The 26,292-nt window shown below is 50.8% G+C and overlaps 11 protein-coding genes across 11 annotated transcripts, besides 4 other annotated features; 5 read left to right on the forward strand and 6 right to left on the reverse strand.

The window, feature by feature from the left end:
• Nucleotides 1–6: 6 nt before the first annotated feature.
• Nucleotides 7–1,687, reverse strand: NFIA_026210 (glycoside hydrolase family 88 protein; the record flags this gene model as incomplete). The annotated part of the gene is made up of 3 exons (XM_001261443.1): nucleotides 7–1,278; nucleotides 1,337–1,440; nucleotides 1,498–1,687. 3 exons carry the CDS (start codon nucleotides 1,685–1,687, stop codon nucleotides 7–9), a joined length of 1,566 nt encoding a protein of 521 aa, XP_001261444.1.
• A 64-nt stretch (nucleotides 1,688–1,751) lies between these two features.
• NFIA_026220 (hexose transporter protein) lies at nucleotides 1,752–3,353 on the forward strand (the record flags this gene model as incomplete). The annotated part of the gene is made up of 1 exon (XM_001261444.1): nucleotides 1,752–3,353. One exon carries the CDS (start codon nucleotides 1,752–1,754, stop codon nucleotides 3,351–3,353), a length of 1,602 nt encoding a protein of 533 aa, XP_001261445.1.
• Nucleotides 3,354–4,225: 872 nt separating this feature from the next.
• On the forward strand, nucleotides 4,226–5,080 carry NFIA_026230 (BTB/POZ domain-containing protein; the record flags this gene model as incomplete). The annotated part of the gene is made up of 1 exon (XM_001261445.1): nucleotides 4,226–5,080. The coding sequence occupies one exon, from the start codon at nucleotides 4,226–4,228 to the stop codon at nucleotides 5,078–5,080; it is 855 nt and encodes a 284-aa protein (XP_001261446.1).
• Nucleotides 4,496–4,535: a microsatellite.
• A 965-nt stretch (nucleotides 5,081–6,045) lies between the features above and the next one.
• NFIA_026240 (putative integral membrane protein (Pth11)) lies at nucleotides 6,046–7,343 on the reverse strand (the record flags this gene model as incomplete). The annotated part of the gene is made up of 4 exons (XM_001261446.1): nucleotides 6,046–6,361; nucleotides 6,421–6,896; nucleotides 6,945–7,012; nucleotides 7,157–7,343. 4 exons carry the CDS (start codon nucleotides 7,341–7,343, stop codon nucleotides 6,046–6,048), a joined length of 1,047 nt encoding a protein of 348 aa, XP_001261447.1.
• Nucleotides 7,344–8,793: 1,450 nt separating this feature from the next.
• On the forward strand, nucleotides 8,794–10,193 carry NFIA_026250 (O-methyltransferase; the record flags this gene model as incomplete). Its single annotated transcript, XM_001261447.1, has 5 exons — nucleotides 8,794–8,979; nucleotides 9,028–9,154; nucleotides 9,210–9,333; nucleotides 9,384–9,835; nucleotides 9,886–10,193. The coding sequence occupies 5 exons, from the start codon at nucleotides 8,794–8,796 to the stop codon at nucleotides 10,191–10,193; spliced, it is 1,197 nt and encodes a 398-aa protein (XP_001261448.1).
• Nucleotides 10,194–11,119: 926 nt separating this feature from the next.
• On the forward strand, nucleotides 11,120–12,452 carry chi3 (putative class III chitinase; the record flags this gene model as incomplete). Its single annotated transcript, XM_001261448.1, has 6 exons — nucleotides 11,120–11,225; nucleotides 11,271–11,336; nucleotides 11,386–11,399; nucleotides 11,450–11,577; nucleotides 11,625–12,330; nucleotides 12,393–12,452. 6 exons carry the CDS (start codon nucleotides 11,120–11,122, stop codon nucleotides 12,450–12,452), a joined length of 1,080 nt encoding a protein of 359 aa, XP_001261449.1.
• Nucleotides 12,338–12,386: a microsatellite.
• Nucleotides 12,453–13,198: 746 nt separating the features above from the next.
• Nucleotides 13,199–14,157, reverse strand: NFIA_026270 (uncharacterized protein; the record flags this gene model as incomplete). The annotated part of the gene is made up of 2 exons (XM_001261449.1): nucleotides 13,199–13,685; nucleotides 13,739–14,157. The coding sequence occupies 2 exons, from the start codon at nucleotides 14,155–14,157 to the stop codon at nucleotides 13,199–13,201; spliced, it is 906 nt and encodes a 301-aa protein (XP_001261450.1).
• Nucleotides 14,158–14,567: 410 nt separating this feature from the next.
• On the reverse strand, nucleotides 14,568–16,400 carry NFIA_026280 (MDR family MFS transporter; the record flags this gene model as incomplete). Its single annotated transcript, XM_001261450.1, has 4 exons — nucleotides 14,568–14,875; nucleotides 14,938–15,966; nucleotides 16,050–16,217; nucleotides 16,310–16,400. The coding sequence occupies 4 exons, from the start codon at nucleotides 16,398–16,400 to the stop codon at nucleotides 14,568–14,570; spliced, it is 1,596 nt and encodes a 531-aa protein (XP_001261451.1).
• Nucleotides 15,989–16,013: a microsatellite.
• Nucleotides 16,401–17,538: 1,138 nt separating the features above from the next.
• On the forward strand, nucleotides 17,539–17,971 carry NFIA_026290 (uncharacterized protein; the record flags this gene model as incomplete). The annotated part of the gene is made up of 2 exons (XM_001261451.1): nucleotides 17,539–17,805; nucleotides 17,831–17,971. 2 exons carry the CDS (start codon nucleotides 17,539–17,541, stop codon nucleotides 17,969–17,971), a joined length of 408 nt encoding a protein of 135 aa, XP_001261452.1.
• Nucleotides 17,972–19,486: 1,515 nt separating this feature from the next.
• On the reverse strand, nucleotides 19,487–20,870 carry NFIA_026300 (fumarylacetoacetate hydrolase family protein; the record flags this gene model as incomplete). Its single annotated transcript, XM_001261452.1, has 3 exons — nucleotides 19,487–20,040; nucleotides 20,112–20,450; nucleotides 20,513–20,870. The coding sequence occupies 3 exons, from the start codon at nucleotides 20,868–20,870 to the stop codon at nucleotides 19,487–19,489; spliced, it is 1,251 nt and encodes a 416-aa protein (XP_001261453.1).
• A 1,243-nt stretch (nucleotides 20,871–22,113) lies between these two features.
• Nucleotides 22,114–22,147: a microsatellite.
• Nucleotides 22,148–23,921: 1,774 nt separating this feature from the next.
• NFIA_026310 (uncharacterized protein) lies at nucleotides 23,922–24,269 on the reverse strand (the record flags this gene model as incomplete). The annotated part of the gene is made up of 3 exons (XM_001261453.1): nucleotides 23,922–23,954; nucleotides 24,007–24,122; nucleotides 24,176–24,269. 3 exons carry the CDS (start codon nucleotides 24,267–24,269, stop codon nucleotides 23,922–23,924), a joined length of 243 nt encoding a protein of 80 aa, XP_001261454.1.
• Between the last annotated feature and the right edge of the window lie 2,023 nt (nucleotides 24,270–26,292).

Raw genomic sequence — 26,292 nt, forward strand, 5'->3', positions numbered from 1 at the left:
AGCATTCTATATCAATCCCAGCTTCAACAACTGATTCCCAAACTCCAGCAGATAGTAATCCGCATACACAAGCCCATGGTCACTATACCGATCCAGATCCTTCGCATTATGGTTCGCCGTCGCATTGCGCAGAATCGCATCAAACCGTGTCCCAGACACATCCTCCACTTCCGTTCCTCCCTCCACAAGTCTCGCCTCCTCCCTCGAATACGAAAACTCCACCGTCTCACTCGCAATCCTCATCGCGGCCTGTCTAAACCGCCACGCCAGCCCGTCGTCCTCACCAACCAACGCCTGCGAGAGCAACAACATCCCATTCGCGGCAATCACACCAGCAGAGGAATCCCGTAACGGACTCGCCTCGTCGACAGGAGCATCAAAGTCCCACAGCGGCACGTACCTCCCAACCATCTTTCCATCCACCCTCTTCTCCACGCAAGGCGGCGCGCCCTCCAGTCTCGCTAGGAAGTACTCTGCCAGCCCAACAGCAACATCAAGGAACTGCCTGTCCCTTGTCCAGGCGTACGTCTGCGCATACCCGGTAATCGCCCACGCCTGGCCGCGCGCCCACGTCGAGTCCGCTGCGAACCCCTGCGCGGTGCGGCGCTCCTTGATCGCACCCGTCGAGGGGTCAAAATTGACGACGTGGATGGTGGAGTATCCCCCTTTCTCCTTTCCAGCTATAGTTTCCCGGCGGAGATGGGAGTTGATGAGTGTTTTCGCGTGCGCGGTCGCAATAGCCGCAAGCTCCGAACCCAGATGCGCAGCAGCATAGTAGAGAAGATCGAGGTTCATCATGCTGTCGATGATGACGAGGCAGTCAGTCTCTAGGGAAGTGATGTCCACGTCCGACTGGCGGAGGGCATCCCAGCTGCGGATTGCGCCAGTGGAGGGGACGAAGCGCGAGGCGAGGCTTTGGGCGCCTGTTAGTAGAGCGCGCAGACTGTTGGGATTGGAGGTGAGTTCCCAGGAGCGGCGGAGGGAGGGGGCCAGGATGAAGCCTAGGTCGTGGGTGTCTGTTCGGAGGGACATGGGGTAAATGGGGGCGGTCCATTTGGTGCAGAGCGTGAGGAGGTGGTCGCGCAGGCTGGCTGGGTCGAGGCTGTGAGGGTGTCCGAGGTATGGAAAGGTCGAGGGGTATCGGATGGCTCGTTCAAGGAGGACGTACAAGAGTCCTGGGAAGAAGCCGCAGGTCCAGAAGGAGGATTCGCGGAGAATGTAGCGGCCAGTCGAGGGGCCTTTCTGAGGAACGAATTCAGGATAGGCGGTTGGAGGGTCCTGAATGCCAGTATCAGTCAGTATTGTATTCGAATGATCTTCTGGCGGGTGATGGTACATTATTGTTTAATGCCTCGACGGCCACTCGGAGGATCTTGGCCAGCACACTTTCCGAGAAGATTTTCTCTAGAGGGAATCCATTGGACTGGATTTGGTGGTTAGCTATGTCTACAGTCATTTTGCAGCTTGTCAGGGTAAGAAATGTAGGATAGAAGCTACTCTGCGGGTGCTTCTGATGCTTATGACGCTTATCAATGCCACTATATCGTCGCTCGGAGGAATCATGCCCGAGCACATTCGCCCGCCCCGAAGCCATCAGAAACCCCAGAAAAGATCGACGGTCATCGGACGATTGATTCCAGAATTGGCCCGATGTTCCCCAGATTTTCTCCGCATCAGGTGGGTACATAAACCCATAAAGCTCTTACTGTCCGTGGACCAGCAATCCACCAGCAGTCAGCCAGACCGACAAGATGACTCCCCAAGATCGACAGGATAGACAAGGAGAGGACAACTTTGAAGGCCTCACTCTCAAAGATGTCACTCCCAAACGCCCTCCCTTCTACAGGGATTGGACCCTCCTCAAACTCAACACCCTCCTGCTGTGTGCCCTGCTCACGCAAATCGCCTCCGGATACGACAGCAGCATGCTCAATGGCATGCAGGCCCTGCCCCAATGGAACAAATACTTTGGCAAACCAACAGGCACACGTCTCGGCGCCATGTCCTTTGGTCCAACCGGTGGCACGCTGATCTCCGTGCTCATCTCCTCGCAGCTCTGTGAGCGCTTCGGCCGCCGATACCCCATCTGCGGTGGCTCGCTCATCATCATCCTGGGCTCGATCATCCAAGCCGCAGCCGTCAACTACGGCATGTTCGTGGTCTCGCGATTCTTCGTCGGCTTCGGGCTGGGCATCGTCGCTACAGCCGCCCCGCCTCTCCTGACCGAAGTCGCCTACCCCTCCCAGCGAGGCAAGCTCGTCTCCTTCTATCTAACCACCTGGTCACTGGGCTCCCTCATCGCCGCCTGGATCACCTACGGCACCTTCAAAATGACCGACTCCAGCTGGAGCTGGCGCATCCCCAGCCTCCTACAATGCTTCTTCTCCCTCATCCAAGCCGTGCTCAGCCTCTTCGCCCCGGAATCCCCCCGCTGGCTCATCTACAACGGCCGCCGCGAAGAAGCCCTTGCCATGCTGGCCAAATACCACGCCGACGGGGACGCCTCCTCCCGCCTCGTCCGCTTCGAAATGGCCGAAATCACCGCCACGCTGGAAATGGAGAAGATGCAGCGCGCCTCCCGCTGGACCGAGTGGGTGGCTACCCGGGGGAACAAGCACCGCCTGTTTTTGGCGCTCTATATCCCTGCAATGCTACAGTGGGCCGGCAACGGGCTTACCTCGTACTACCTCTCCAAAGTCCTCAACACCATCAACATGACGAACCCACACACCCAGCTCATCATCAACGCCTGCCTATCCGTCTGGTCGTTCCTGACGGCTGCCTTCTTCGCGACGCTAGTCGACCGCGCAGGTCGCCGCAGGCTCTTCCTCTGCGGGATGGGCGGGATGGGCGTCTCCTACGTCATCTGGACTGTCTGCTCGGCGCTGAACGAAGAACACAACTTCAAGAATAAGGGATATGCGGCGGGCGTGCTAGTCATGATCTTCATGTTCAGCGCAGCGTACCATGCGTGTTCGCCCGTCGCGCCGACGTACATCATGGAAGTCGTGCCGTACTCGCTGCGCGCGAAGGCGAGCATGATGTACCAGCTGACAGGCAACCTAGCGGGAATCTACAACTCGTTTGCGAACCCCGTGGCGATGGATGCGATTTCGTGGCGGTATTATATCGTCTGGTGCTGTGTGATTTGCGTGCACTTTGTGTTGATCTTTTTCTTCTTCCCGGAGACCAAGGGCAAGGGGTTGGAGGAGGTGGCCGAGATTTTCGACGGGCCGGATGCGCTTTCTGGGGTTAATGCTATGAGACAGATGGGGTTGGATGTGCATGCTGACAAGGCGGTTGCTGTTAAGGGTGGAGGTGCAAATGCGCATGTTGAGCGGGTTGAGGCTTAGCAGATTATATCCATTTGATGCAATACCATACCAAGTTCTCCAGCTACAGTCAAACTAGTAACGCATCTCGTGCTACTGAACATAAAATAGCTATCGCTTCTTAAGAAGGCTCCGTCGAGAGTGACCTTTATTGAGCTTACCCACAGGCTGGTTCCAGCCCTTAACACCTAACCTTGAACTTCCTTAACTTATTATGCTTACCCATACAAAAGCCGCTTCCGAATCTTATGTAACTTCCCCTGGACGCCACAGAGTCGGTCCTGAAGACGTGTGCGGTGGCGGCAGCCTTCCAAGACAGCGGTTAAGCTGTTAGCTGCCCATGTCCACTACGTACTATTCCAGCGTTGGCATGTTATTTGGCAGATGAACAAGATACTGTAACGGTTAGTATATGTGAGTTGCTATAATCCTTCTGAATCTCAAGTCCGCTCTGCTCTATTTGACAATTCTGCCGATGACAACCAAATCCGAAAGCTTCCTCAGTATGAGTACCGGAAATCCATTTAAACTGTGTGGCTTATAGTGATCAGGTCAGCCATAGTGAGTACAGTATTACAGGACTACGAACTCTGTACTGTCCTAATAAAAGGGTTGTTGAATCAAGACCATGACAGGCAAACGGCGGCAATGTGGCAGGGAGGTTTTTGGAGTCAAAAACGTCAAAGGCACGTCAAAGTCTACGTACTATATGCGGGCTCCAATCAGGGGCAGCCACGCATTTACCCTGCTGTAAGACAGGGAATATATCAAGACCCCAAGCCAAGGGCCACTTCGAACTCCCAGGTGCATCGTCCACGATTCTCTGCCTTGATTCTTCTCCCTTTCTCTTTCCCCGGCAAAGACCTTCATGTTCTAGTTTATTTCTAGCCACTATGGATCGAGTAACTCATATCATTGATCCACATGGCGAAGTGGTGATAATATTGCGCAATGCAGATTCTCCTTTTGCGGAACCAGATGAAGATATGGTTGCCAGCATTGGCGATTCTGTGCAGGATCCTACAGAGAAAACTGAAACTTCGCCGAACCATATGGCAAATTCAATGCAGTCTAAGAAAAGAAAAAAGAAGAAGAATTTATGTAGCGCCTTTTGGACTTCTTTTGAGCCCACTCCACTGCCAGTAGAACAGTCCGCCCCAGCGCCTGCCGAAGGACAACCTGCCGAAGAGCAACCTGCTGAAGATCCAATCGAAATCGGACGTGAAACGCAGGACGAGAGTTGCTTCCGCATCCAAGTCTCTGCAAAGCATTTAATGCTTGCCTCTTCAGTTTTCAAGAAAATACTCACTGGCGGCTGGAAGGAAAGTGTTGCTTATCTGCAAAAAGGCTCAGTCGAGATTACTGTAGAGAGCTGGGACATCAAAGCGCTCTTGATCCTACTCTGTGCTATTTATAGCCAACACTACCGTATACCGCGAACGTTGACTCTTGAGATGCTTGCTAAGGTGACTGTCCTAGCCGACTACTATGACTGTAAGGAAGCCATGTGCGTTTGGATGACTATCTGGATCGACGCTCTGGAAGAAAGGATCCCCTCGACATATTCTCGAGATTTATTTCAGTGGTTATGGATCTCCTGGTTTTTCAAACTCCCAAACCAGTTCAAACAGGTAACATCGACTGCCATGTCACGGAGTAATGGTTGGATTAACAACGGTCTGGGGCTTCCGATACCTGATAAAGTCATAAGTAAGGCTCGACGAACTCCAAATGTGCTCAGTCACTAATGGAACGCAGACGCAATGAATGACCGCAGACAGGAAGCTGTCAATAACTTGATCCAGGTCCTTCATGAGACACGCGAGGCTCTCCTAAGCGGCACTCGGGGGTGTGGCTTTGAGTGCAGCTCAATCATGTATGGAGCTCTTTCCAAGGAGATGCACTCAAATGATCTGCTTTCGTCAACGCCTGTGGCTCGTTTCCCAAACTTGAATTATACATCCCTCGTGCGGAAGATATCGTCGTTCGCATCACCTCGGTGGAATGACTTATACTGGGGGCTATCCAAGCTATGGTTCCAGCAACTGCCACAATTGTCCTGACTCCTCCTTCACATCCCTGTTCGGGAAGTTAAACCATGCAATTGAAGGTTTAGACCTAGGTAACCTTTCGTCCTAGGGAGATATGGTACCTCTCCATGTGATTAGGATTTCGCTTACTGAAAGAATAAGGTCTCGGCCAGTTGTTGGTTGAACCACCATAGCTAGACTTGCCACTATATTCTATAGCGCCTTGTAACTAGATTTTTGATATAATACCTGTAGGACTAGACTCCCTGCGAGCTTCTATACCCATCACTGGCTGGAATTTCTAGCAATGGCGGAACGGGAAGTTCAGGTTTCACCCAAGCTCTGTGACGCCATCCCAATGGACATTAGGTGCGCGCTAAGCCGCGGTGCTCAGCGTTATGCAAAGTCTATCAAGGCTTTCTAGTAGAGGCTGCATCGATATACCTTGTCCTTCGCTATATATTTGTCAGCAACTTGATTGTTGCGATGGCCTACAAAGAGGAGGTTTCATGAGATCCGTGTCAGCTGGGGGACATGATCCTCTTAAGTGTGTCGAAAGTAGCTATAGTTATATGGAAGCTGAATGAACTAATCAAGCGCACTGCAGAAATTAAACACTCTCACTAGAATACAAGAGCCAACTTTTGCAGAAGTGAACTACTCTCAGCCCAAAAGCCAAGACATCAATGATACGTAATCTTCGTCTCCGTCGACAAGATAATCCCCTCCTGGCTCTCGCTCTTCCCATTCGGCCGCACATTGACACTCTCGACGTCGTCCTCGCGAGGATTCTGCGTCCCCCCCACCGTCGTGAGGTAATCCCAGTTCCGGATGCCCTTCTTCTTCTTGGATCCGGCCTCGTGCAGGGTATAGCTATCGTCGGTGTGCTTATCCGCGCCAGAGTTCTTGCTTCCTGCTAACCGGGGGAAGATGCGTAGCAGCAGTGGCCGGAGGACGGGTAGACAGGCGCAGATGATGCCCACGTTGATTTCGACCATTCTTCAGTTCATTAGCATACCGCCCAAAAAGCGGGAAGGAAAATAAGGGGAAAGACATACGCCCACTTAGCCAGCGTGACCTTATACCATGTAAAATCCATCGAATGCACAAACGGCATCATCGTCACAATCCGCACAATGGCAATCACGCACGCAAAGGAACCCATCGCCAGCACCAAGCACAGCAGAACCTTCTGCTTCAGCGTTGTCTGCAGCGACCAGCACAGCTTGATCGGCAGGATGAGCGTCATCAAATCAGAGAGCAAGTTGAACGCCGCGTTGGCGTATACGAACGCCAGCTGGTCGACGCACTTGGCTGTGGCCATTTGCGCCATGTCCCACATGGCTGTCACGGGGATGCAGCCGCAGGTGAAGACAAGGATGCTGATGAGGGAGTAGATGAAGACGAACGCCATGATGCCGTAGGTCCATTGGCGGAAGCGGCGCTCAGGGTTGAGGCGGAGGTAGAAGAGGAGGATGGAGGTCTTCACAAACCAGATGCCGAGGGCGAAGATGTCTTCTGCGGCCAGGTCGTTCTATTTTTGTCAGCTGCGCTCTGGAGAGTATGGAGTTGAGCAAGGTACCTGTTCAAAAGGCTTGAGTTTGACCAGGTACAAGTCCCAGATGTGCACGCCGTAGCCGTTTTGGATGTCTACTTCGTTAGATTTTGTCATGCTATAAAGGAGAAAACATACTGGCAAACCCGAGGATGGCAAAGATCCATGCGCAGACCTGCGCCGCAATACAGAACCCTACTCTGTCAGCATCATTTACCATCGGCGAAACATGGACATACAATCGTCAATAGCAACCGTCCGGAGGATTACGCCTCGCGTGTACATCCGCAGCCCAAGCACAAACGTGGCTGTCAGACACATCGCGATGTTGACCGAGTAGACGTCATAATCGGACCGGTCTGGGTTCTCGAAATTGGGCGTCACGCCCGGTGGGGGAGGGAAGGCGGGCGTCTTGCTTGGATCCATGGCGGTTGCGTCAACGAATTGACAAGATTAGACGGATAAAGCTGCGATGTGTAGGTTTGCCTGGCTGAGGAGCTTGATTCGGGAGGCTTTCCGGTTTATATGCTTGGACTTGAGCCCCTTGACTCCTTTGTGCTCGACAAAGTACGATCGACCGAAAGTGATATATCTCATGTTTGTCTCTGTGTTTTAATTGTTGACTAGACCTATGGAGCTATCCATAGTCCATATGACGACATCTCAGACGCATCGACCACTGTTAATATCTCCACTGCTACGAATACCTAGTCTAGCTCCTGCTAACCGATCCACCTGTAACGGATATAGAGAGAGCTGTCAGATTCACGCCGATCTTCGTATCCTAAGACACTCGGACAACGTTGTTTTGCTTCTTCAAGCGCGTGACAATCCTATTCCTCCTGACGGCATAGGAGCTACTCGCGATGGCGATCCTGTGAGTGCAGCGGCACTATTCATTGCCCTTGCAGCCGAACCATAACCGAGTGCCTATCCCAGCCAGGTGAGTGGCTCAATATGAAGTATTGATAATTCGGAACGCATCCGCGACTCAATTCTTAGTTCTCCGATCTTGCCTGCATTATCTACGTATCTACTTTGTGGAGACAATGTTTGCGCGGAGGACCCGGTCCGGCGGGTTGGGTAGTATCCGGAATGAACCCAGTAGGCTAAGTGCAGTGACCTGTAGATTTACTGAGTGGGAGACAATATATATCGATTGTCTCCCTTACCTAGTGCCTACGAAGCAGTGGAAATTAACAGTGGATTGGGCATTCAACGTGCAAGTCTTGGACCCGTTTTGTCTACGGCGTAGGCAAGTAGCGTGGATATGGCGTTGTGGCTGTTTTACAATAGCATTGCTTTTTAAACATACATACTCCGTAATACTGCTATTGTCGCTGTCTGTCAGCAGCCAGTAAATGCCAGTTTCTCTGCAGGATCATCATCGACGGCCCTTTTACTCCATCAGGGAGATTAGTCTATGTGACGGCTCACATAGATCGTTCCGGCCATAAAGCAATATGTTCAAAGCAATATATGACAGAGTCAAATCTCGCTTGGACCAGCTGATCATTGAATATCCTCCTATCAGAACAGGGACATGGTTGAAGAAACTCTCGGGGAGTCCCAGGCAAGTGTCCCAGCGGAGAATAAACTCATCTAATTCTGCAGCTAAGTGCGCCGCGCGCCATCCCCGGCCAATGAAGCCCATCGCAGCGTCGAGCACAGACAGAGCAGCGGGGAGAAGGAGGAGCCGATTGTGATGCATCACATTAGGGACGGAAGCATCCCTGATGATTGGCCGAGGGAGAACTGAAGCCATTCCCCGCTTATACTCGTCAATATTATAAGAAGTCCCGCTGCACCGGGTTGTCTCAGATGATCTGTAACAAATTCTGCAGGCAAGACAGGGATTGAGCTTGCATATTTCATTATGGGCAGCATCGAGAACAACATCGACGCCATCCAGAAAGATCTGGACGAGGTTGTCAATGCCACCAATACATACAAGACCTCAGACAATGATTACTGTGCCCGCTACGACTTGATGGTCAAGGCCACGCGCCTGCTGCAGACCATCCGTGGCCCCGTCGATATGCTCTTTACCAATTTCGAGAACGTACATACCCTGCCCTGCACCTTGTATATGAGACACTTACGAAGATAGATGGCCAGCATGGGTGCCCTCCGCACCCTGCTCGAAGCCGGCGTCTTCCATGCCATGCCCACGGGTGGACAAAGCATCTCCGCCAAGGAGATATCCGCGAAGACTGGAATGGACAAGGAGATGATTGGTATTTCTCTTCCGTGACCCCCAAAAAGAGAAAAAGAAGCAAGCTGACGAGAAAGTCCGACTGATGCGCGCCCTAACCCCCCTCGGCCCCTTCCGCGAAACCGGCGAGGAGGAATACGCCCACACCCCGTTCTCCGAAATCTACATGGTGCCACAAATGAACGCCATCTTCAAGGTGTTGTACGTCTGCACCCTCTTATTTCACTTGGGATAGATACTGAGATTCACAGGGTCGACGAGTACTGCCCGCCCATGCTCCGTAACCACGAATTCCTGGCCAAGCACAACTGGAAGAACACCATGACGCTGACCGACAACCCCTACACCCACGTACACAATTGCACCGGGCAGACCATGTTCGACTACATCTCGCAGTTCCCCGAGCGGCTGAGCCGACTCAACGACGCCATGATGGCGCAGGATTCGGCGCTCGTCGTGCACGGTCTGTACCCGTTCACGCAGGAGCTGGGGGCTCTGGCGCGCGACGACGGGGTGACGATCGTGGATGTCGGTGGTGGACGTGGGCATATCCTGCGACAGATTCGGGAGACGGAGCCGGGCCTCAAGGGCCGGTTTATTCTGCAGGATCGGCCGATTGTGATTGAGGAGAATGGGCGCGAGCTGGAATCGCATGGCATTGAGCCTATGGCGCATGACTTTTTCCAGGCGCAGCCTGTTAAGGGTACGGCCCCTGTTCCCTCTTTTCTTAACTGCCTGTGACTGATGGAACAGGTGCCTTGGTCTACTACGTCCGCCGAGTGTTCCACGACTGGCCTGATGACGAGGTCCGACAGATCCTGGTGAATCTGGCGGCGGCGATGGAGCAGCACTCGCGCATCCTGATCGTCGAGTTCATCATGCCCGAGGTGGGAGCGACCATGTCCAATGCTTACATGGACCATACGATGATGACCTTTGCGGGTGTCGAGCGGACAGAGAAGAACTTTGCGAACCTGTTGGACCAGGCTGGGTTGAACCTGGTCAAGACGTGGAGGGCACCTGGAGTCCCTGTGGGGGTTGTCGAGGCTAGATTGAAGTGACTGTCACTTGTATCTCGTTGATAAAGTCTATAGCCTTTCCAGAATACTACGATTCAATGACTGCATGCAGCATGTACAGAGTACCGACTACGAGGTACATAAATTGTTACACATGGCCCGGGGAATGTTACATGCAAGGGGGATCCTGCCCCGGTCAGCTATGCACATGGCTCGAGTCGTATCATCGCATGCAATTTCCGAGTGAAGCAAAGCTAAAGTAAGCGAGATGACATGACTTTGATCACTAGATATTTTGTCTGGTGTATGTAAGAGCGGTGCATATTAAGTGGCGCATGATCACGGCAGATGGTCAGGCACGAAACACACATGCCAGTATTAGTCTCGGGATGATAAAGGTGTAAACTTCCATTGATCCGATGAAGAATATCTAATTCATTGCTAGTTGGTTGCTAGTCTGCTGCTAGTGATTTGTGACTGCTACAGTAGCAGCACTACTGGATAGATAATGAGGGGAACAATATAACTTTATTCGATCGAGGTTATACTCTAGTTTATTCATCTTTTCATGCTTATCTTTCTGCAGGTACATTTAATTCATCACCCCTGATAATATCACACTCCACACTCCTACTGTTGCAACTGATGCAACTGATGCTAGCAAGAGGTTGCTTACTCTGACTTTACTGTCTATCATATCATGCGACATCAATATCCTCAAATGAAGCATTACACTAGCTTCCTGCCAGGAATGGGGCTGGCATTCCTGATGATGGCTGACACCTCGAGGCCACCAATATGCCACAGTCACATTCCTCACTCTCATGGTTTCATACAGTAGGATGCATGCAGTTTTGGGGGTAATTGTCCAGATATAAGAATCAGAGCCAAGATCATTTTGGATCTGCCTTGACATCATCCGATCTTCTCCCTGTTTTTCCTCGATCAGGTATTCTGTAAACATCATCATGGCTCTGTACAAACTGGGTCTCTGGGCAAGCCTTTTGGCTACATTCCACACTGCTTCTGCCAAGTTGGACCTCAACAGCCAGACCAACATTGCCATCTACTGGGGTATGCTCTGTCCTTATCATGTGTCATCCTTGTCTGACGAAATAGGCCAAAACTCCCATGGAGCATCCACCGGTCTCGTCGCACAGCAAAGATTGTCCTACTATTGCCAGAGTAAGCCACCACACATGTACATATGGCATATCACTCACTAACCGTATAGACGCCGACATTGATGTTTGACTCCTGTATCAACCTCAACCCTTACACCACATTAACAGTCACAGGTCTTCCAACTCGCCTTTGTCACCAGAATCAATGGCGACGGCGGCCTCCCCGAAGTCAACTTCGCCAACGCAGGCGACAACTGCACCACCTTTGAAGGCACAAACCTCCTCAGCTGTCCTCAGATAGAGTATTCCCATCGACCCCTCCAATAAATGCAGCACTAACGCCCAACAGAGAAGATATCCCCGTCTGCCAATCCCTCGGCAAAACCATCCTCCTCTCTATTGGCGGTGCAACCTACACCGAAGGCGGCTTCACCAGCGAGTCCGCCGCCATCGCAGGAGCCAACAGCCTCTGGCAGACCTTCGGCCCTCCCAGCAACACCTCCACTCTCCGCCCCTTCGGCAAAGCCACCATCGACGGCTTCGACTTGGACTTTGAGTCCACCGTCTCCAACATGCCGACCTTCGCCAACCAGCTTCGGTCTTTGTTCAGTTCCGACCCCTCAAAGCAATACTACCTCACCGCCGCCCCGCAATGCCCCTACCCCGACGCCGCCGCCGGCCCCATGCTCAACGGCGCCGTCTCCTTCGACGCCATCTGGGTCCAGTTCTACAATAACTACTGCGGCCTGCAGGCGTACAACCCCGGCTCCACATCCCAGAATAACTTCAACTTCGCCACCTGGGACACCTGGGCCAAGTCCGTCTCGCTCAATAAGAACGTGAAAGTCTTCCTCGGCGTGCCTGGTAGCTCGACCGCCGCGGGAAGCGGGTATGTTTCTGTGGATATGCTGGCAAAGATCATCGCGTACACCAAGGGCTTCTCGTCCTTTGGGGGCGTTATGGCCTGGGACGCCAGCCAGATTATGGCCAATAGTGGGTTTCTGGCTGGGGTGCGAGCGGCGCTAGGTTCGGGGTCGGGGTCGGGCTCGACGACTGTGAGTCCCACTACTACTTCTACGACTACCTCTACGTCCGCTCCTACTACCACTACGTCCAGCACGACGAGTGTCCCGACGACCTTGACGAGTGTGACGACGACTTCGACGACGACGAGTAGCACGACGGCTCCGACAGGTAGCTGTCCCACGGCTGGTGCCCGCTGTTCGGCGGCAGGGACCGCGTGCAACGGGGCGAGTTTCGGGCTGTGTGATAACGGTGCGTGGGTGATGCAGCCGTGTCCCGGTGGGCTGGTTTGTATCCAGGGGGGAGCGGGCGTGTACTGTGGGTATCCTGCAGATAAAGCCGCTGGGTCTTGTTAGTTGCAGATGTTTATGCTTGCCTGCTTGCACATATTTGATTGGTTGTCTATACTTAACAATGCACTCTTTCAGGGTAAGGCGATGCCATTCATGGGGTATGGTTAAGATGATAAGTTACACCACGGGCCAGGTGTCTTAGGGCACATTATACCAGACATGTAGCACTTAAGAGAAGGGGATATTAAAGACATCATTATCAAGATGTCTAACACACTAGGATACTATCTGCAGGAATCTCATTATACAGCATTGGCTGAAATGAGATGTTGACTATCCTGGCTTACTCTCCTGAGTGTACAAGGTATTTTTACCACCAGACTCGCTGACGGCAGCAATCACAAGTAGGTAACTAGCTTAATGCCATCATTTTCTATCTGTACTTGTCTCCAGGTCACACTAGAATAGAAAGGGTTAAAATTACCCTTATTTGGCATACCTCCTGCTGTTCATCAGTCAACTGATTGCAAAACTGGTGCAAATGTTTATACTCCTAACTCAGTGATGCAAGTAATAGGATGGTGAAGTAAATAGGGCATGCTATGACTTATTTCACCTCAGATAGTAGGCGGAAGACATTGCTGCAAATCGACAGATATTTCCCCTGGTGCTCCTTTACAGCCAACAGATTTGCTTTGTACTTTGACTTGTTCACAGGTCGGTATTGGGGGGCCGATGAAGTCTCGTCCCACTGATATTCATGCCCTTGATCCATGATCATCTTATGCAGGATCATTTCATGCAGAAAGTGCTCGGTGCCGTAGACCCGCCGAAGAGAAAAGGCAGGACATCCCCCGTATCCCCAAGGCATCTCGATCGCAACATTAATGGACACATTATCCGGCATCTTGTCAAGAGCGACCCAGTGATAGGGTTCCCATTCCTCCTCCTCCCATCGGACTAACTCGCCTGTATAGTGGCGTAATCCACCCCAGCGATCTAGGCCGTATTCCTGTCGATTCCGGCATTCTGCTAGAACGGCCATGATGTCGCCCATAAGGAGAGGGCCGGCCATGGATGCGATGAGATAGAAACTGCGCAATATATCAGCTTAAGAATCTGCAATCAAGACCAGAGGGATTTCTACAGTATCTGATCGTCGGAATAGTAGCTGTGGCATTCAAACAGCATTCGCTGGCAGGGAGGCTGTGTGGCCAGCATGGTCGTCCAGGACCCAGGTTTGTCGTAGATGTCTTCCTCCAAGCTGAAATCCCCTTGATCCTGATCTCCACCCTTTGCTGCATCTCTGGATATTGAGACGCCTATTCGGTTGAACGCAGGGTTCAGTTTCCATGTCTGTTCACTGGAGATTGACCGCGTTTGAGCATCCCCAGTATTGGATTGATACCAGCAGGCCTCCTGTAGGGCCGGGGATGTTCGGATAACATCTCTCCAGTTACGGCAAACGCGCTGGGCACAAACGATCTCCACAGGATTATTCAGCTGCAGGATTATATGCTCAGCAAGCTCATAGATGCTGAAAGTTTGCTCGGCAGACGATGGCATTTCCAGGACTTTTGCATGAATGGTAGTTATGTAGGAGGCTCCAGTCTCTTCAGGTGCAATTCCACTATTCAGTATTAGTGGAGGGGGTTCTATTCCCCTTTTGATTTAGCGTGGAGACTGTGACTACTGAGTACTGCCAATATGATGGCACAGATTGATAGGCTATGTAGTATAAAGTGGAGCTGCTATGTTATATCATTATATATGTCTTGAGCTGTGGAACCTAGAATGCTATATATCTACCAGACTAGGAATGGCAATGGCATTAGAGGCCCGTTGCTATAGGTGGTATGCTTGAAATATATATCCATTTATGGACATATGTATTTTACCCGCACATGATAGTATCAGTGTGAGAATACCCCTCCCCGAGAACAAACGGCATGAAGATCAGCAAGATCAATTTCAATCTAGGCAGCTGCCATAGCATTCTTGGCTGCTTCACCCGTGATTCTTTTCCGCCGCGAGAACAGGGCCAGAAAGAAGGCCACTCCCATCGAAGCACAGGCAAAGGCAAATGCCACTTTCAGGCCCCGCATATACGCAATACGCACTCCCGCGAGGCTCGAGCCAAAGGATTGGAGCTCTGTTGCTCCAGCCGCTACCACAGCTCCCGGGTCAACATCTGGAGCGGTGTTGGGTAGTTCGTCCAGGAGCCGATTGGCAAATGCGGCTTGGGCACCGGCTTGCATGAAAGCACCCCCGATGGTTTGAAAGCCTGTCGGACGGAGAGTTGTGTGAATAGTTGCAACTATGACGTAGAGGACATTGAGAACTTACACATGAGAATTGCCGTTGTCGCCGCCATGTCCCTCGCATCGGTGTTTGCCTGCGCCATAATCATGGGCACCTGAACCCCGAGTCCGTTGCCGAAGCCGGCGAGAATCTGATAGCCAATCCATTTCCCGGCGCCGGTCCCAATGTCGAGCGTATAGATGAGACCGCATCCCACCGTGGCGATGGCAGCTCCCCCGACCACAAACGGGGCGGGATACCCGGTCACCGAGATGAGGACGCCACTCAGCACGGTGAAAATGGATACGGCAAGAATGAAGGGCAGGTTATGAACGCCCGACCCGATCGCGGACACGCCGTCAATGCTCTGGAAGTAGGTGGGCAGATAGTAGATGATCACAATGTAGGAGCCGAAGAAGAAGAAGCCCACCGCCGACGGCACGGCGTGACGCTTGACCAGGCGCGGAGGGGACATGGCCTTTTCCCCCATGTATAACTCCCATCCGACCAGAGCCGCGAGGATCAGCACGAAGCCGACAACCAAGCCGATCACGACGGAGCTGTTCCACGGATGCGTCTGCCCCCCGTACTGCATCGCGAGAATATAACAAGTGACACAGGCCAACACCAATCCCGTCCCGATTGGGTCCATCTGCAACAATTTGGACCGCCACGTGCGATGATCAGTCGTTTTGGAGGCCGCAGGGCTCTGGAAGAAGAAGACAATGAAGAAGGCCGACACCGCCCCAACGGGGAGATTGATATAGAAACACCATCGCCATGTGATCGAGTCGGTAAAAACGCCTCCGAGCAGGGGCCCGACGACGGATGCAATGCCGTACGAGAGACCGATGAGCCCGGTGAAGATGGGTCTTTTCGTCGGCGGCGCACAGAAGGCAACCAGGGTGAAGGAGCCGGTGTTCAGGCCGGCAGCACCTAGCCCGGCAATGGCGCGGCCAACGATGAGAGCCACCGATGAAGGGGCGACCCCACAGATTAGACTCCCAATCTCGAAGAGAAAGAGGGCCAGCAGGAAGGTGATCTTCAGGCTAAAGAAGCCATACGCCTTACCCCCTATGCATTTTCCGGGTCAGCAGCGACTGGCGACTGGCGACTGGCGACAGGAGAGGAGGACGGGGGAGGGGATTCGAACGTACACGCTGTCTGAAAGCTAGCAGTCACCAGGAAGAAAGCCGAGCCATACCAAGCCACATCGGAAAGACTATGGAAGTCGTCGTTAATACGGGGAATCGCGGTGGCAATGATTGTCTGATAAGAAGAACAGCTGTCTGTTAGGAGGATGATCTCAAGGTTATAGAAGAACTCTGGTGGCTCACAAAATCCAACGAGGTCAGGAAGATGGCCAAGATTAAAGAAACTACTACAAAGAGTAGTCGAAACCCGGTTGGATAGTCACCTTCATCAGCATCATCGGATCCGTTCGTATTATCATTCTTCTCATGAAGCGAGCCGTGTCCCGAAACAAGCTCGACGGGTTCTGCTGCCATGCTTCTTTTCCAGATTGGATGCTGATGAAGGAAGCACTCAGTTTCTGAGCTCGGCTAGAACATCTTCTTTAATCACAGACTGTATACATAACATCTCTTTCAGAGGAAGCTTGGAGTTAGGGGATAAGGGAAAAGGGAAGACGTTTACATTCCAGATACAGTATACTACAGGGGTACCCCACCGCGTTAAGGCCGTGCAATGTCCGGACGGTGCTTTTGATCTCATATCTTTCATGATATTATTCAAGGATAGATATAAAATGGCCTGGAGTTAGGAGATAACCAAGTGTTCTGCAAGGGACAGGGGTCGATCCCATATTCCCATTCTCCTCCAACATCCCATACTCTCCTTCTTTTGGCTCAACCCTTATTGATATCAATGAGTGTCAGGAGCATCAATTTAAACAAAGAAGAAGACAGTCGAAATCTGGACTTGATCATACAAAATGGACTAGCTGGAGGCGTCGCAGGCTGCCAGAGACATCCAAAAGACGTATGACATATCGGTGCTTTTCAAAGGCCACTCGGCCAGCTTGGTCCGCATCTTCCCTTATGCTAGCATCTATTTCTCGTGTATGAACAGATCCGAGCCGCTATGATTGTATCCCCTGAGATGGAAACACCACTGCATTGATTTCTGTGCAGAAGCATTACTAGTGCGACCTTAACCTTTGTCATATATCTACAAGACTTGATCCGCACCCATCTGGCCTTTAAGACAGGTAGTAGTTACTACTCATCCTGGCTTAGGATTTGTTAGAAAATATACTATAAAGAAGGTCGAGGCTGTAGCTAGGGTGTGGTAAATTTCTATCATCCTTCCATGTGCTAAGCATGTCATTCTTAACACATAAAATAGTCAAAGACTGGTTTTGCTCCCTAGCTCTCATACCCTATACTCTTAAACCACAGTCTCCTACTTGACTGACAGCTGTTGTGTAACTTGGCTATAGAGCACTTGCTAGTGTAGTTATATAAATAGTTTCTTATCCTATTAAAATCATTCAGTAATGAATGCAAGTTAGCAACATAGTGACAACCAGGCAGGCATTGTGGAGATGCCCAGCACAATTTTCAGGAGAGAGGAGTATATGGGTTCTACGTCAGATTGACAATTGGCTACTTGAAAATCGTTCCCATGGTGTTGTCCAAAACGGGGATCGCTAAAGGGCAATATATCTGGCAGCGAGATCCCCGCACCGCATTGAGTCGCGTTCATCATCATCAGGAAGGGGAGTCCCCTTCTTCTGGCAGTGGCGAGGCTAAAGATGGTGGGCTCAAGGCCTTTCTTTCCGCCGTCCAGGACAATCCGGAGGTTCTGCACGACGCATCGAGCGCTCAAGTTACGGCCAAGGAAATCGCCCGCCAGGTGTCCATTTACACGATGCGAGGCAGCGAGCACGAGGTAGATCTGACATTATCACTACAAGATTTTGGCGTCGACTCCTTGGTCTCAATCGAACTTCGCAACTGGTGGAAGCAGGCGTTTGGAGCTGATGAATAGCGGCAGCTTTCTGGGTCTCGGTCAGAAGGCAGTGGATCAGCTCAAGCAGAAGTATTTGAAGCCATAATGCTGATAAGGCAGCGCCAATGCAGTGGGACAGACTATGGCCATTGGAACATCAGCATCAGCCTCAGACTCCCATCTGTCACCTGAAGCGCGCGCAGGACAGAATAAGGGTAGTATACTTGCTTCTGCCAATGACAAAAAGAATCAATCTCAAGACCGTACTTTGTACTAGCCTCTCAGCAGCATTGATCTTCGGGCTAGCGTAGGCCAACAGACTCAGAACGTCCAGATTGATAGCAGGGACGTCCTCTTTCTCCCTGCCTTTGTCTCTATCATTGGCGATTCCCCCTTGAGAGTTGGCCTCTGGAGGAGACTGATTAAAGCAGACTCTGCCATTGGACATCATGAACGTTTAGGATGCATATTTACATAGGTCAGAAACAGGGGGATGAGAACAATAAGCTGTATGCTGTACTTGCCATTCATGACCTGGCCTATTATTACCAGCACGGAGCACAGTCACATAACAGCTAATACATATCAGACCTAGCCATACGCCAGAAAGCACCTCACATCAATGCTGTACCGCATAAGAGTAAGCATCCTGCATATCCAACCACTGAAAGCTGGTATAAGGGATGATTCATGCATTGGCATGTTTCAGTGCAATGAATGTAAATCTTGGAAGGCAAGCACCTCATCCGCCTTTTGCTCCGGATAATAGTACCACTATGCCTACTAGATGATGATTTGTTTTCAAATACTACCTTATGGTATCAATATATGATGTTCCCGATTATGTAGTCCCGCGCGCTCTGAATTGATGGACTAATACTAGCTGCTCATCGCTACCTGATCAGATCCATATCACGATCTTTTCAAGTAATATGTTATATCAGATCATTTTCCTGTTGATGAGTTCTCTCTCTAAGGATAATAGCTGTTGAAATGCATAGAAAAACATATTTTCTCCCATCCTGTTTTCCTCTTGATCTAATAGAAGTTAGTGTAGGTTTGTTTGTATGGACTTAGGTATCTTTTCTTAGCTGATGTACAGTTCCACAGGTGGCGAGAAAGGAATAATAAGGAATTAAGGATAAATAGTGCTCTCTCAGTTTCTGCCCTAGTCATGTCTAATAACACTGCCAACTCCTCTGTTGTTAAGTTCTGGCTGCTAGTCCTGGGAGGAGTGCTGGCTTTCTTTATGTAGCTGGTGTTATTTTCCTGCTGTGCCAGCATCTGGGGAACCAGTGCCATTAAAATGACAGAGAGAAACCTGTCCTGGAGGCGCGCTCTGCTATTCACTGCTACTAATAGACTAGTTGGGCTAGCACTGACAGCACTAGACCCTACTAAGGGATTTATACTAAACCTAGTAGTGCCCATTACCTAGAAGGTATAATAATACTCCCCTATTATAATCCTTTTACTGTACTTTAACTTACTTAAGCTCTTATGATTTAGGTAACTTTCCTACTCCTATGGTGGCAACAAGTTTCTATGTCTATAGAGGTATGATGCTAGCAGTATTTGGGCCTCCTGGTTGAGTGAGACCAAGGTCATGTACCTAGGTAGATTATAACTCTAGGACCGCCCTTGCTGGCTTCAATTCACCAACGCACTCACCAAATCCGACGCCCGACGATGCGTCCCCAGCTACGGCCGACATCCTCACCACATCCCCATCCTGCAAGAAAATTCTCGATGACCCATCCGATAACGCCACAGGCACCTTCCCGCCCTGCGTGGTTTCAAGCAAACATCCATAACTCCCTTCTGTGGGTCCACTCACCGTGCCCGTGCCCAGGATGTCTCCTGTCTGTAAGTCACACCCCGTGCTGGCGAGATGAGCACACATCTGCCGATAACTCCAAAACAGATCCTGGGCACGCGACTTGCTCAGCAGCGTCGTGGACGCGCCATGCTCAAGCTCGACCTTCAGACTGATGGCATAGTTACAGTCCACAATGTCCTGGAGGTGCCTCGGCAGCGAGACGCGGGGTTCAGGACCGGGGGCCTTGAATGGCTCCAGCGCGTCCAGAGTTACGATCCAGGAGGAGATGGTGGTTCCAAAGGCTTTGCCGTTGAGCGGGCCGAGAGGTACCATTTCAAGGCCTTGTATGTCGCGGGCTGTTGGAATTTTGAGGCAGACTATTAGTTATCTCTCTGCTCTTGATATCTCAGAAGCGGAGGAGGCTCACCGCTCCAATCGTTCAGAAGCACCAGCCCGAATATATGCTCGTCTGCATCTTTGGCGTTTAGACCGCGGTGCGGTGGCACGGGCTTGCCGACTACAACACCGATCTCGAGCTCGTAGTCCATTGCCTGTGAGGGCCCGTAGACCACGGTCTTCTTCTCGATCCCTGCGGATCGGTCATAGAAGTGGCCTAGGGGCCGGGTAATGGGTGTCCCTGAAGGGACGATTGTGCTTGCGCGGCCGCCGTAGCCGATGGGGAAGTGGAAGAAACCCGGTGGCGGGGTGTCGTCGTTCAGGATTGCCCTGCCTGCGTTTTTGACGTGGTTGAGGCTGCAAGAGAAGTCTGAGAGATGTTAGTCTCGCCGTGCATGAGATCGGCATAGGGGATGGATAGCAGGTACTTACCGGTAAACGCTGGAATTGAGACGGGAAGATGCATCCGGACGGCAGTGGTAGGTTCCGTACTTCCTGTAGGCAGTTTCTCAACTCCGGAATCTTGCAAGGCAGATTGCAGCGCTTGTCGGACTTGCTTGTGAACTTGCTTGTTGAGGGCTGCAAAGGCGTTTAGAGTGGGATTGTCGAATACTCCTCCTGGTAGACTGGTGACCTGGCGGAACAGACCGGCTCGCTGCAGGTCTCCGAGGAAGATGACGGTGTTGCTGAGGCGAGTAACACATTGCGGTCGAGGATGCTGCGATGAGGATGCAACTCCAAAGGGGAGATTGTTGATGGAGAAGTGATGGCTATATGCCGGCGATGTCATGGCGAGGACTTGTTTGTCTGTTTGATCTTGTATGCGAGGAGAGATATTCTTAAGGCTAATGGGAGAGGGAACCACTGAGGTTATGCAGCCATCTATTCACACTTCCTCAGTGCGATCAACCCTCCAGAATTGCCTGAACATGGCCCAGTTTGGCCATCTTCCCTCCACCCCTTTCTCCCTCCTCTCTCGGACCATCAACAACCGTGACTCGGAAGATGTGTTGTCCACATCCCGATCGCCCACTTTTCGTCTACCCTATTATTTCAACTCAGCCAAAGACGCAATAGATTTCAAATCTTCACCTGACAATGATAGCGGGTATCAATTAATCTGACTCTCGACAAGATGGCAAGACTCCCTGCTGAGCCTCTGCATTCCTGTTTGCGCAGGAAGCTTGACTCGCTGGGCGACGACAAAAGGCTGGAAAGAGACCCATAACTTCCTAGTAATGGCTAATTAGGATGTAACTAGTCAGGGAACGAATTAAAATTGGGGATAATTTTACCTTAATAGACTGGTCGTGGGTTGGAATTGTACATTTCTCACTCTTCCTCCTCGAGGGACCCCTGCCGTAATTCTCAACATGGTCGTTGTGATGGAGCTGCGATCGCATGATCCAGCAGCGTTGACAACATGCTGAGCTTTCTCAAACCCAAGGTAGGCTGGACATTCATTGATTCGAATTCCGCCGGCAGCTCAGTGTCGAGTGCGTGACAAGAACGGACGGATAGACGCGAACATACACAATTATACTAGTCATCACCTATATTGAGCTGATTTCTGTGGTGGTTCTGCATTCATTCGGTGTACTGGTATTCCTGTTGCAGGCCTCTTATATCCTTGCATTTAGTAAGATTAAAACTATTCGCTGCTAAAATTGGCATTCTGATATTCCAACTGTACTAATTTCAGATTATCAGCCATCATAACCTCCATTGGAACCCCCGACATTCAATGACTTACACAGCCACCAGCTTGTCAGGCTCCATCTCGAACCAAACGATAGGGACAACCTGGGCTTCAGCCATGTCACATCTTTCCCGTATGGTCAACAAGAGGCTCCTTAAATCCAGACTGATAATAATCAAGGCAGCCAAGTTCAGCGCCGCAAAGTGCAAGTTTGCACTATCCAGGCAGAATGGACAAGATCCAATATCATGTGTAGACATGTATTCTTTGGTAGCAGCTCTAAGAGGATTATTACAGGATTGCTACTACCTTATAACAATAGAGCACAACAAACATACTATAAAATTGGATATACTATAAAATTGGATAGATAGTACTTGTAAACAAAAGCAGAGACGGATAACACTGCAACAATTCAAGTACATCAAGTACAGAAACTATCAAAGGAAAAATGGCAAGTACAGCATTGGCGAAAATTCAGAACAAAGATTTGGGCGCATATCAGACAAGTCGACAGCACTGTATTGGCAACCGAGCAGATCCCGCTGCCTGTATCGCCATCCGCCACCAGTGGGCTTGCCGAGATTGAGCTGGGCTGGCCACGCTTTGCTACACTGCCGGTGGCTGACTGCAGGCATTTGTCAAACTGCTCATGGGAAGGGCGCGTCTTAGGCCAGCCGGAAACTGCGCCAGCTCGATTAGCGCTATGGAAACAGCCTCGGGAAAGGCTCATGACGGAATTGGCTAACCAGGGCTCTGCAGGCATCCCCCTAGAGAAGTCAAGGCAAGAGAACCCTGTGAGTTACGTCCTTCAAGGAGGGCGCGTGCTACATTGTCACTTCCTCCTGTAGAGGTGAAGTCATGGCTGATAACAGAAGCAAGAATCCAATCCGAACCCTGTGAGTCCTCTGGGATATCCCTAGCCAAGGCGACGGTGGTTGCAGGCGCAGACAATACGGGGTGTAAGATCAACAGAGCAATAACGGAGCGAACGGTGTGGGTTGGGACTATGACTGGTTAGACAAGCAGCTGACAAGGCATAGTAAATCCTCATCGTGGCTTTGGATGGATAGCACAGGATAGAAGGGCTTGCAGAAGAGAGTTGGTGTGAGGGGAAAGTCCTGTAAGAGCCAGTATGAAGACGACGTTCCAGCTTGGTATCCCTTCAGACACCGGGGGATTGCTTTGCTTTTATACTCGATATCCCTCATATCTTACCAGATGAGAGCCATACAGACTATGTGGCGGCACCATTATTGAAACATTTGGACATGTGAATGTCATGAAGACAGTAGCTCAGACAGTGTTGGTCAAACCAACATTGTCTTCCCTAGTTGGTGAGAAGAGGCATTTCTTGAAACGTCCTATTGCCCCTAGGCATCTTCCCTGCTGACCATAGAGTATTATTTCTGTCTCGTGAAAACAAGCAAAGCCTGGAACTAGATGGTGTCAATTGACCGTCCAGTCTAGCCTGGACAACTTGTGGTTTCCGTGTCGTTTCCCCGTGTTGTTCTCAGATTTGTTGCTGTTTATATGCCGTCTCTCATTCTTTCGTGGCCCCTTCCACCTAATCTTCCTACCATCATTCCGATCCTACACCATTACTTGCCAGCTCGTGCGGATCCCGTCGCTCTTTTCCAACTGCTGTATGTATTTAAGTTCTTTGCAAATATCAAATTGTTGGGTCTAATCCAATGGATGGCCAGGTCAATGTGTAAGCCGTAAAAGTGCAGTAGGGAGGCCTGAGTCTCACATTGGTTGTAGAACGTAATAAAGAGTTGTGCCAGCTTCTCTGATATCTGTCCCACTTGCTTAGTATTGAGCCAGGCATGTCAGTAACACTCCTCTACTCCATTCTATTGAGTATAAACGCACCTTTACAAGGCTTTCTCTATGGTATGGCGTCAGTAGAGGAGTGACCTACATGAGACCTAGGATGCTCTTCATCATAACTCATAAGACGATGGCATTCGTAGCTAGCTAACTACATGCAATCTCATTGCGCCAATCGTCACCAACACATCACCATCACCTTCCATAACCAACCCCAGTATGCAAAGCCTCAGCAAAGGACGCAGTCAATCCACCAAACAACCAAAGTATCCAGCTCGATGACCGCATCGCTGACTAGCATTGCATCATTTACTCCTGACGAGGAGGCTGGCAGTCCTGAATCTGTGAGAGCTATTAGCATCAACTCTAACTCAAGTAGCAAAGGGAGTCATACATGGTAAGGGAGGCAGTAGCACCATCCGTTTCTGCAGCCGAAGTAGCGGGGGCAGTCGCCGTTGGCATCGCAGCGAGGATGGGGGATGAGAGAGCCGTCGTTGTCGAGGTCGGTGTCTAGAGTGAGTCAGCAGGGTTAGATGTTGTGGTGAGTGGGTGGAGGGACGTACTGTCGCCACGAGTAGTGAGGTTTCCATCGACAGTGACGGGAGTAGCGAGGCCGAGGCCAATGAGGGAGAAGAGGAGGATAGCGTTGAGCTTCATTTTGAGAGGAGTTGTTGTTGATGGAGTGGTTGTAGTGTGTTTTGTTTGTGAGTGAGGTTGAACCTAGGTGGAAGTTGGAGATAGAAGGATGGAGAGAGATGAAGGAGAAAGAAGAGATCGATGGGGAGAAGGGAGTTTATATAGACAGTGCAGGACAGTGACAGTGAATATACAAATATGAGTAGAAGTGGTTGGAAGCGGTATCTTCCGTCTACAGACGTGGAAGAGTGAATGATATCTTAGGACTAACGGGACCTGCCATTTACTTGCAGAGCCCTTCCACTGGATGGCATTCACCTTTACACTACGATATCCTTGTTGACTCCCTGTCGCAGTAAAGGTTACCCACTGGGGGATCCATTTTTCCTTTTATGATTCTCTGTATCTGCCTGTTTAACTTCTCGATTCACTCATGACTCCATCCACCTAACATCCCAAGCTCCCTCCTCAACTGTCTCCGCCTAGTTTATCAGAACCTAATGCATTTGCACAAGCAGTATGTCTGTAAATCCGGGGAACCCAGATTCATACAGCCCAGTGTACCCACCCTCCAGCACAGGACTGTTACTACCAGAACGTATCCCCATTAAGGTACTGACCATCCGACTTCCTAGCCCACCGTCTCCCCAATCCCGAAGGGGGGCCCAGTTTGCATCCATTCTCAAGGCAGAGTTGTACGCAGGTGTGATTCTATTAATGCAGAAACCTGGGTACATTATCGACAATGTTGTTTCCAAACCAACTTGATCAGGTCTTGATATGCGCGGTTCTTCGTCCGTCCTTCGGAAGATGGGGAGGTCTGCTCGGTCAGGGTAGTATAATGAAGGTAGACCGTCCCGACAGGAACTAAGTCGGATCGATAGAGGAATCCAGAGGAAGTTGGAGACGGATTTCAGGCGCAATACAGCGAAATCGAGCCGCCATGCAAGATTTCATACAGAAGCCAGCAGGCAATGGAGACGCTGGGGGAAGCCCTGGCTCAGAACGGGTAGGTTTGACCACGACACCACAAGTCCTGAGACAAAGACAATGTGCGCGGGTGTTGTACAACTCTCAATTGCATTGAGGTGTCGTTATTCTCAGGATCGACAGGGGAATACGCACGATGATCCGTGGTTTATATGATCGGTGCCATGACCGACTTCTCTATCGTCTCTGGGTCTGGGATGCAATGGCATGCTCTCATTGAGCATCTCTAGATATGCGTCAAGATAAACTCGAGAGATTTCTAGTCCAGTATTTACTGCACGTAGCCGTGATGTATTGCAAACAGAAGCAGGCAGTTATGTCTGCTGGTTGAACATGACTCCCTCCTCACCACCAGCCGCATGGTAAAGCAATGTAAGCTGATCTTCTTACCAATCTGTGAAATTCTTCCGCAACATGGACTCAGGCTCCATCAGAGAATAGAAGAAACTGAACGTTACATTGTCTCAACTCGGTTCTCCTGCGACAAGTAGTCACTCGTTACACGAAGGCAATGACGATTGGGAAGTTCGCTTGAGATTTCGTCCGAGTGCTGAAATGCTCCCACCATGCTATTTCGAGGACCGTATCATGCTTCTTTGCCACTTCCTATCCACGCCCGTCGGACCGTGTCGTTGTGGAGGGCTGCTCAGCGCGCATAGTCCCTGCCATCCCCTTACAGCGCGGAGGTAACAGTCTCCTGGCAGAGGATGGCCCACAACAACACACTGACCAGGAGATCACGGTGACGGCAGCCTTTTTTGTTACTCAATACGAGATGATCGTCAAAGCTGTGTCTACATGACCGTGTATCCCTCATACTGACCCCTTTTGGTATCCTCAACGAGAGAGACCGCATCGATGAGTACGAGCCATTTTCGGACCCCAACCTGTGCCGAACCTGGGACAACAACTGCACGAGTCAGCAGAATTCCTTGGATTCATCGATGAAGACAAATGATTCGATCGACACATATCCGTGCCTTAGGCGCACCCACTCTGGCACGGCAGGAGTGGGTGCACTACAGCGTAATCATAGATTTTGAGGCCATATCAG

Source organism: Aspergillus fischeri, genomic scaffold (genome assembly GCF_000149645.3).
Source record: "Aspergillus fischeri NRRL 181 1099437636263 genomic scaffold, whole genome shotgun sequence".
NCBI lineage: Eukaryota > Fungi > Ascomycota > Eurotiomycetes > Eurotiales > Aspergillaceae > Aspergillus > Aspergillus fischeri.